The 10228-nt window shown below is 41.9% G+C and overlaps 1 protein-coding gene across 1 annotated transcript; it reads right to left on the bottom strand.

Annotated features, from left to right (window-relative positions):
- Nucleotides 1–2552: 2552 nt before the first annotated feature.
- Nucleotides 2553–9976, bottom strand: LOC110696209. Its single transcript, XM_021873497.1, has 3 exons — nt 9782–9976; nt 9560–9625; nt 2553–2771 (listed from the first exon to the last, which is right to left on the bottom strand). The coding sequence occupies exons 1-3, from the start codon at nt 9974–9976 to the stop codon at nt 2553–2555; spliced, it is 480 nt and encodes a 159-aa protein (XP_021729189.1).
- Between the last annotated feature and the right edge of the window lie 252 nt (nt 9977–10228).

Genomic DNA, 10228 nt, shown 5'->3' with positions numbered 1-10228 from the left:
CTGAACCCTTCGAGTCGAACCTAATCGAACAACCGATCCGAGACGACGAATTAATCCAAATGATTCAATGAGTCGTTAGAGTTTTACGAACACAGACGTGGGATATCGAGCCTAGGGCATCGAGACCAAGCGTCGCAAAATCACAAGCAACAAGTGCGAGCATAACCGTAGCATCACATTAGCCTAGCCATGTGAGTGCTAGGCTAGGCTAGTTCATCGCAAGCCTAGGCGCGCCATGTGTGTGCTAAGCGCACCATGAGTGCTAGGCGAACAAGGCAGCCCATCGCACAAGCACAACACCATCGCACTGCTAGGCACTTGCCTATGTGTGCGTATGTGTGTGCCTAGGTGGTATCGCAGCCAATCGCACAAGCATAGCACCATCGCAGTGCTAGGCACTTGCGTGTGTGTGCGTGTGTGTATGCCTAGGGCTATCGCACCATCGCAGCACACAGCACAACACTATCGCATGTTTAGGCCTGTGCGTGTGTGCGTGTGCATGCATGGCATCGCAGCGACTAGCGTGCTGGCAGCCTCGCACACCAGCACCATGCAAGGCATCGCCCAGTGCGTGTGCGTGTGCGTTGGCTAGGCAGCAGCAACACCAGCCTCGCCCAGCGCCTAGCATCATGCGTGGCTCGCTAGCAGCACGCATGTGCTAAGCGTGCTGGCTGGTGCGTGTTGCGTGCTTGGCAGTGATGCGGTGTAGGCTAGTTGTACTGGCTTGTGCATGCTAGCATGCTAGCTGGCTGCTAGCCCAGCAGTCCTTGCTTGGTGCCAGTTTTGTGAATGGTGGGGACCAATGCTTGGAGCATGCCTTGGGGAGCAAGGCAATGGTCCCCCCATGGTCATGGTTCTCACCTAACTCTCTCTCTCCCCTTGAAACTTATTGCATGGTGATTTATTTGATTAATTATTTAATTTAGAATTAAATAAATTATCACATTTACCCACTCTCCCATATTGGTGGAAGATTGAAATTCAAGGGTACATTTCCCTATAAATACCAAGGCTTTGGCATTTGGGAAAGAACACACTTGAGTGGAGCTATAAAGGCATCTCCGTTGTTGAGAATACCTTAAGTTCGTAAAACTCCAAAGTTTATATTTTGTTCAGGTCCCGACTAACCTTCGGGACTTAGGACGATCGGGTCGGGTTCGAGGGTACGAACCGTCGGAGGCCTTGCATTGCAAGGTTCAAGTAAGAGCTCTTTTAACGAGCGAAGAACGCATCAAGGGTATAATTCTTAATCCCTCTTTCTCTTAATTATGTATTAATTATGTTAGCATGCTTTAATTTCTTTAGTTATCAGGGCAGGTCTTGGGGGGTTTATTTCCATGTAGTGAGGGTCACTACGAAACCCTACAAAAACAGCTTCAGCACCATGAACCATGAGAAATGGGGTTTCGCCAGTTTCCCCTTTTTTAGTTATTTTGATGGCCCATAGGACATGAGGCAACTCTTCCGCCCATAGACCGCCAGTCCTTTCAATCTTCTTTTTAATGTCGTCTGAGATTATCTTGTTCAAGGCTTCAACCTAGCCGTTTGCTTGAGGGCGGCCGACTGATGCAAAGCAATGAGAGATCCTTTGGTCTCCCAACCAATTTTTGAGGGCAAGCGTCTCAATCTGAGGGCCATTGTCAAAGACCATAGACATAGGCCCCCTTAACCGGGTGATAATATTTCTCCAGATGAAGGAGATGACATCATTTGTCTTAATGCCACTTCTAGAAAACAACTGGTTTACGAGGGAAATATTCCGTCGGTAACCCTTAAAAATCCGTCGGAAAGTCCAGTTTCCGACAGAAATCCGTCGGAACACGGTGTCGGAGACCCCTTTGTAGGAAATTTGGGTTATACCGAGGGATTTTCCGTCGGAAACTTACTTACCGACGGATTTTAGTTTCTCGGAACCATAGTTTGACCATAAGTGGAGGTCCGTCGCAACCTTCCGACGGAATAAAATCCCTCGGAATATTCCCCTGTTCCGACGGAAATTTCCGTCGCAAGGCCCCACCTTTCCGAGGGAATTTTCCGTCGGAAGAGGGGAATGTTACGAGGGATTTATTCCGTCGGAAGGTCCCCTTTTCCGAGGGATTATAATTTCGTCGAAAGATCCCCTTCACCGAGGGATTAATATTCCGTCGGAAGGTCCCCCTTTCCGAGGGATTATAATTCCGTCGGAAGGTCTCCTTTTCCGAGGGATTATAATTCCGTTGGAACTTTTCTTCTTTGCGACGGAATAAATTTCTATTTTGGCTATATATTTTCCTCCGGGACAAACCTGTAATTCCTGCTTCTTATATTATATTATACACTGAATTATAACCCTGGCCAGCTCCACCAAAACCCGGGTCGTCGTCCCTGGGATCTCGAAATGGAGGTCGCACGTTGGAACATGGGTCATTGGCGTAACGACCCATCATCCTTTCTTCCAGCCTCTTCTCCATTTCTTCCATTTGGGCTTGTAGTTGGGCTTGAACTTGGGCTTGAACTCGGGCTTCCATGTCGGCTTCCATTTGTTCCCGAAGAGCCTGGACCCTGGATTCCATCTAATCCTGCATCTGAGAAACCAAGGAGGGCGTGTACCGCATAGAAGAGGTGGAAAGTCGGCGAACTATCTGGCTGCCATAGTACATGTCAGCACTTTCGCCTAGTCCCTTCACACGTCCTTTTTTGTTCAAACCACCCACTGTCTCCCAGTACAGATCATTCGGACTCTTCTGAGTCCTTTGAGTGATGGCCGCCTCAAGCCTCTTTTGGTATGACTCCTACAAGATAAACATATGAAAGGGAACAAACGAGGTAGTAAGTTATACAAATAAGCTAAACCAAATTGAGCCAACTATAGCCTATATGACCTATTCTTTGCCCATTTTCTATGTTTTTGACCAAATGAACAATTTCTTTCTCTAAACATGCATATTTTAGGTATTGTAAGGGTTAAAGGCCTTGAAATAAAAAAAAAACTACAAGTCCCTAAGGTTTGGGACGCATTTTGAGTCAAATGGAGCCAACTATGGCCTATATGACCTATTCTTTGCCCATTTTCTATGTTTTTGACGAAATGAACTATTTTTTTCTCTAAACATCTCTATTACAGGTAGTCTAAGGGGTAAATGCCTTGAAATGCCAAAAAAATACAACTCCCTATGGTTTGGGACGCATTTTGAAGCCAAATTGAGCCAACTATGGCCTATATGACCTATTATTTGCCCATTTTCTAAGTTTTTGACCAAATGAACTATTTTTTTCTCTAAACATCTCTATTACAGGTAGTCTAAGGAATACATCCCTTGAAATGCCAAAAAAATACAACTCCCTAAGGTTTGGGACGCATTTTGGAGCCAAATTGAGCCAACTATGGCCTATATGACCCATTATTTGCCCATTTTCTATGTTTTTGACCAAATGAACTATTTTTTATCTAAAAATCTCTATTATAGGTAGTCTAAGGGGTACATGCCTTGAAATTCCGAAAAAAATACAACTCCCTAAGGTTTGGGACGCATTTTGGAGCCAAAATGAACCACCTAAGGCATGTATGAACTATTCTTTGCCAATTTTCTATGTTTTTTACTAAATGAACTATTTTTTTTATCTAAACATCTATATAACAGTTATTCTAAGGGTTACATGCCTTGAAATGCCACAAAAATACAACTCCCTAAGGTTTGGGACGCATTTTGGAGCCAAATTAAGCCAACTATGGCCTATATGACCTATTATTTGCCCATTTTCTATGTTTTTGACCAAATGAACTATTTTTTTCTCTAAACATCTCTATTACAGGTATTCTATGGGGTAAGTTCTTTGAAATGCCAAAACAATACAACTCCCTAAGGTTTGGGACGCTTTTTGGAGCCAAATTGAGCCAACTAAGGCCTGTATTACTTATTCTTTGCCAATTTTCTATGTTTTTGACCAAATGAACTATTTTTTCTCTAAAAATCTCTATTACAGGTATTCTAAGGGGTAAATGCTTTGAAATGCGAAAAAATACAACTTCCTAAGGTTTGGGACGCATTTTGGAGCCAAATTGAGCCAACTTTGGCCTATATGACCTATTATTTGCCCATTTTCTACGTTTTTGACCAAATGAACTATTTTTCTTCTCTAAACATATCTATTACGGGTAGTCTAAGGGGTACATGCCTTGAAATTCCAAAAAAATACAACTCCCTAAGGTTTGGGACGCATTTTGGAGCCAAAATGAACCAACTAAGGCCTGTATGACCTAGTCTTTGCCAATTTTCTATGTTTTTGACCAAATGAACTATTTTTTTCGCTAAACATCTCTATTACAGGTAGTGTAACGGGTAAATTCCTTGAAATGCAAAAAAAAAATACAACTCCCTAAGGTTTAGGACGCATTTTTGAGCCAAATTGAGCCAACTATGGCCAAATGACCTATTATTTGCCAATTTTCTAAGGTTTTTACCAAATGAACTATTTTTTTCTATAAACATATCTATTACAGGTAGTCTAAGGGGTACATGCCTGGGAATTCCAAAAAAATACAACTCCCTAAGGTTTGGGACGCATTTTGGAACCAAATTAAGCCAACTATGGCCTATATGAACTATTATTTGCGCATTTTGTAAATTTTTGACCAAATGAACTATTATTTTCTCTAAAAATCTCTATTCCAGGTAGTCTAAGGGGTACATGCCTTGAAATGCCAATAAAATACAACTCCGTAAGGTTTGGGACGCATTTTGGAGCTAAATTGAGCCAATTATGGCCTATATGACCTATTATTTGCCCATTTTCTACGTTTTTGACCAAATGAAATATTTTTTCTCTAAACATCTCTATTACAGGTAGTCTAAGGGGTACAATGCTTGAAATTCAAAAAAAATACAACTCCCTAAGGTTTGGGACGCATTTTGGAGCCAAAATGAACCAACTAAGGCCTGTATGACCTATTCTTTGCCAATTTTCTATGTTTTTACCAAATGAACTATTTTTTTCTCTAAACATCTCTATTACAGGTAGTCTAAGGGGTACATGCCTTGAAATGCCAAAAAAATACAATTCCCTAATGTTTGGGAGGCATTTTGGAGCCAAATTGAGGCAACTATGGCCTATATGACCTATTATTAGTTCATTTTCTATGTTTTTGACCAAATGAACTATTTTTTTCTCTAAAAATCTCTATAACAGGTATTCTAAAGCGTACATGCCTTGAAATTCCAAAAACAAATACAACTCCCTAAGGTTTGGGACGTTTTTTGGAGCCAAATTGAGCCAACTAAGGCCTGTATGACCTATTCTTTGCCAATTTTCTATGTTTTTGACCAAATGAACTATTTTTTCTCTAAAAATCTCTATTACAGGTATTCTAAGGGCTGCATGCCTTGAAATTTCAAAAAAAATACAACTTCCTAAGGTTTGGGACGCATTTTGAAGCCAAATTAAGCCAACTGTGGCCTATATGACCTATTATTTGCCCATTTTCTACGTTTTTTGACCAAATGAACTCTTTTTTTACTCTAAACATCTCTTTTACGGGTTTTCTAAGGGGTACATGCTTTGAAATGCCAAAAAATTACAACTCCCTAAGGTTTGGGACGCATTTTGGAGCCAAAATGAACCAACTAAGGCCTATATGACCTATTCTTTGCCAATTTTCTATGATTTTGACCAAATGAACTATTTTTTTCTCTAAACATCTCTATTACAGGTACTCTAAGGTGTACATGCACTGAAATGACATAAAAATACAACTCCCTAAGGTTTGGGACGCATTTTGGAACCAAATTGAGCCAACTTTGGCCTATATGACCTATTATTTGCCCATTTTCTACGTTTTTGTCCCAATGAACTATTTTTTCCCTAAACATCTTTATTACAGGTAGTCTAAGGGTTAAATGCCTTGAAATTCCAAAAAAATACAACTCCCTAAGATTTGGGACGCATTTTGGAGCCAAAATGAACCAACTAAGGCTTGTATGTTCTATTCTTTGCCAATTTTCTATGTTTTTTACCAAATGAACTATTTTTTTCTCTAAAAATCTCTATTACAGGTAGCCTAAGGGTTAAATGCCTAAAATGCCAATAAAATACAACTCCGTAAGGTTTGGGACGCATTTTGGAGCCAAATTGAGCCAAATGTGGCCTATATGACCTATTATTTGCCCATTTTCTACGTTTTTGACCAAATGAACTATTTTTTCTCTAAATATATCTATTACAGGTAGTCTAAGGGGTATAATGCTTGAAATTCCAAAAAAATACAACTCCCTAAGGTTTGGGACGCATTTTGGAGCCAAAATGAACCAACTAAGGCCTGTATGACCTATTCTTTGCCAATTTTCTATGTTTTTACCAAATGTAATATTTTTTTCTCTAAAAATATCTATTACAGGTATTCTAAGGGGTAAATTCCTTGAAATGCCAAAAAAATACAATTCCCTAAGGTTTGGGACGCATTTTGAAGCCAAATTGAGCCAACTGTGGCCTATATGACCTATTATTTGTCCATTTTCTACGTTTTTTGACCAAATGAACTATTTATTTCTCATAAAATATCTATTATAATTATTCTAAGGGGTTCATGACTTTAAATCACAAAAAAATACAAGTCCCTACGTTTTGGGACGCATTTTAGAGCGAAATTGAACTAACTATAACGTATATTACCTATGATTTACCCATTTACTACGTTTTCGACCAAATGACCTATTTATTTCTCATAACATGTCTATTATAAGTATTATAAGGGGTTCATGACTTGAAATCACAAAAAAGTACAAGTCCCGACGTTTTGGGACGCATTTGGAGCGAAATTGAACCAACTATGACGTATATGACCTATTATTTACCCATTTACTACGTTTTCGATCAAATGACCTTTTTTTTTCTCATAACATGTCTGTTATAGGTATTATAAGGGGTTCATGACTTGAAATCACAAAAAACTACAAGTCCCTACGTTTTGGGACGCATTTGGAGCGAAATTGAACCAACTATGAAGTGTATGACCTATTATTTGCCCATTTACTATGTTTTGGACCAAATGACCTATTTCTTTCTCATAACATGTCTATGTTAGGTATTCTAAGGGTTCTATGACTTGAAATCACAAAAAACTACAAGTCCCTACGTTTGGGGACGCATTAGGAGCGAAATTGAACCAACTATGACGTATATGACCTATTATTTACCCATTTACTACGTTTTCGACCAAATGACCTATTTCTTTCTCATAACATGTCTATTATAGGTATTATAAGTGTTTCATGACTTGAAATCATAAAAAACTACAAGTCCCTACGTTTTGGGACGCATTTGGAGCGAAATTGAACCAACTATGATGTATATGACCTGTTATTTACCCATTTTCTACGTTTTCGACCAAATGACCTATTTCTTTCTCATAACATGTCTATTATAGGTATTCTAAGGGGTTCATTACTTGAAATAACAAAAAACTACAAGTCCCTACGTTTTAGGATGCATTTGGAGCGAAATTTAACCAACTATGACGTATATGACCTATTATTTACCCATTTACTACGTTTTCGACCAAATGACCTATTTCTTTCTCATAAAATGTCTACTATAGGTTTTCTAAGGGGTTCATGACTTGACATCACAAATAATAACAACTCCCTATGTTTTGGGACGCATTTGGAGCCAAATTGAACCAACTATGACGTATATGACCTATTATTTACCCATTTACTACGTTTTCTGAAAAGAATGGTGTCCTTCCAACAAGTGTATTATTCCGATAGAGGGTTCAGAATTATTACAGAGCTAATTCTTCAGTAAGGTCAAGTGATCGGAATGCCTAGGTGGAGGCCGCTTCCGATCAGTAATATCAGGGTACAATTGATATTACAGCTTAATCTTAACTGAACCCTTCGGGTCGAACCCAATCGAATCTCCGATCCGAGACGTCGAATTAATCCGAAAGGATTTTATGAGTCGACAGAGTTTTACGAATATAGACGTCGGAAATCGAGCCTAGGGCGTCGATACCGAGCGTCGCAAAATCACAAGCAACAAGTATGAGCGTAGCCATAGCTAGGCTAGGCTAGCTCATAGCATGCCTAGGTGCACCATGTGTTTGCTGGGCGCACCATGGTGTGGTAGGCACCATCGCAGCCTAGGCGCACCTTGGCAGCCCATCCCAAGCTAGCAGCATGCTAGCATGGGTGCCTAGGGGCGCATGGCAGCCATCGCTGGCCACACAGGCACCAGGCAGCCCATAGCAGCTAGCAAGCATGTTAGTGTGGTGCCTGGGTGCATGTGGCGCCTATCGCAGGCCATGGCAGCACCAGGCGCACCATCGCAAGCACTAGGTGTTGCGTGCGTGCGTGCCTGGCTTGGCAGCACCATCGCAAGCACCAAGTGCTGGCATGGTTGGCTGCCTGGCAATGGCGCGCCATGCGCGTGTGCTTGAGTGCTAGCCTTCGCATGGAAGCACCAAGCATCGCAGCATATGCGAGAGGCTGCGCGCCAGCGTGATGCCAGGCCTCGCACAAGCAGCCTCGCACCACAGGCGCATTGATGTGTGTGGGCTGGCAGTGCGTGGTGCATGGCTGGTGCATGGCGCATGGCTGATGCGAGGTATGTGCGACCAGCCAATGCGTGGGATGCGAGGGCAAGCATCAGCGATGCCCAGCAGGCACAAGCTGGGCGATGCATGGCTGCGCATGCAATGGCAAGGTAGCACCACGCATATGCGTGCGTGTGTGCGTATGCCTGCGGTAGCAAGGCACCAGCGCCAGCAATGCCCAGCAAGTGGTAGCTGGGCAATGCATGCTATGCGATAGTGGCGCTGGGAAGATTGGTGCGTGATGCCTGGTGCGCCAGCCAAGCAAGCTAGCTGGCTGTGCGTGCTAGCAGCGCCAGGTGGCAGCCATCCTAGCTGCCTTGCAAGTGGCGGTTTGAAGGGGAAGTGGGGACCAAAGCCACCAAGCTTCCCTTGGGGAGCAAGGCAATGGTCCCCCCATGGGATATGGTCCTCACCTAACCCATTCTCTCCTTTTGCCACTTGTTGGCTTGTGATTGTTTTGCATAATTATTTATTTTAGAATTAAATAAATTATTGCAATTGCACATGATCCCACAGTGATCTTGAAAAGGGGTTTCAAGTCCCCATTCTCTATAAATACCCACTTGGTTGGGATTTTGAGAATACAACCTTGAGTGGAATTAAAAAAGCAACTCTAGAAAAGAGTAAACCTTTGATTCGTAAAACTCATAGTTATTTTGTCCGGGTCTTGACTAACCTTCAAGACTTAGGACGCTCGGGTCGGGTCGAGGGTACGATCCGTCGGAGATCTCGTCTTTTCGGGATTTTGAAGTAAGAGCTCTTTGGGAGCGAAGCACGCGTCAAAGGTATAATTCTTTTCCTTAATCTTGGTTGATTAAGTTTATTATGCTTGTTTAATTGCTTTAAATAAGGGGCGGGTCTTGGTGGATTTCTTTCCGCGTAGTGTCGGGTCACTACGAAACCCTACATTTTCGACCAAATGAACTATTTCTTTATCTACACCTATTTATGAATAACGAACCAAGGAAAAAAGTTTAGGGAATTTGTTACCGCAATTTGCTGAGCTGTGGGGTTTACTGGCACTGTGCCTTTCCCAGGTAGCTCCTTGTAGTGTGTCTTCAGAAACAGCTCAGGAGCTGTTAGTAGCTAGCCATTGTTCTTCACCGCCTTTGATACAAAAACATAGGAATAATCGTTAACCATGTCAAACCCTTGTTACATTGAAATACACAAATATGTCTTGTAATATAAGATATTTTTAAATAAACTTACCATCCTTTTTGCATGTTGGGTAGCTACCAACGAACCCTGAAAGTGGGTCCCTCGGACGGGATTTTCCATAGAACCACCCCTTCTGTTCTTCTGGTTCTGCGCCGACCTGTCCTTGTAAGTTGGATCATTAGAAACAATGTCCATCATCTGCTTGTGGAGCTCCGCACTCAACCAACTTGGCCTGGAGCCTTTCATCTTGTGCGTGATGGTGTGGAACATGTCACGCAGGCGTGTGGCTACCCTCCTCCGAAATGTGATCTTCACTAGCTCGTCCATCTGAGGTGCCCATCTGTATTGTGCCTGCAAATGATAAAATACAAAAGTTATACACAAAATTAAATCAACACAATAGCTAAAACATGTATTAACCAAGACCCAAAAATATCATACGCTGAACAAGTTCCACCAGTGTTCCTTCGTAGCTAGAGGCACTTCGGAGAAGTTCCT

The sequence above is a fragment of the Chenopodium quinoa genome, unplaced genomic scaffold, assembly GCF_001683475.1.
Source record: "Chenopodium quinoa cultivar QQ74 unplaced genomic scaffold, ASM168347v1, whole genome shotgun sequence".
In the NCBI taxonomy this organism is placed as follows: Eukaryota; Viridiplantae; Streptophyta; class Magnoliopsida; order Caryophyllales; family Amaranthaceae; genus Chenopodium; species Chenopodium quinoa.
This window is presented reverse-complemented; position numbering and strand designations above follow the sequence as displayed.

Bases quoted from the DNA above. Each gene is read 5' to 3' on its own strand.
- LOC110696209 (XM_021873497.1), bottom strand. From the start codon at position 9,976: ATGAAAGGCTCCAGGCCAAGTTGGTTGAGTGCGGAGCTCCACAAGCAG. The intron at 9,626-9,781 runs GTAAGTTTATTT...CTGTTTCTGAAG, and splicing joins CCCAACATGCAAAAAGGATG to ACACACTACAAGGAGCTACC. The intron at 2,772-9,559 runs GTAACAAATTCC...TTTATCTTGTAG, and splicing joins CCACAGCTCAGCAAATTGCG to GAGTCATACCAAAAGAGGCT.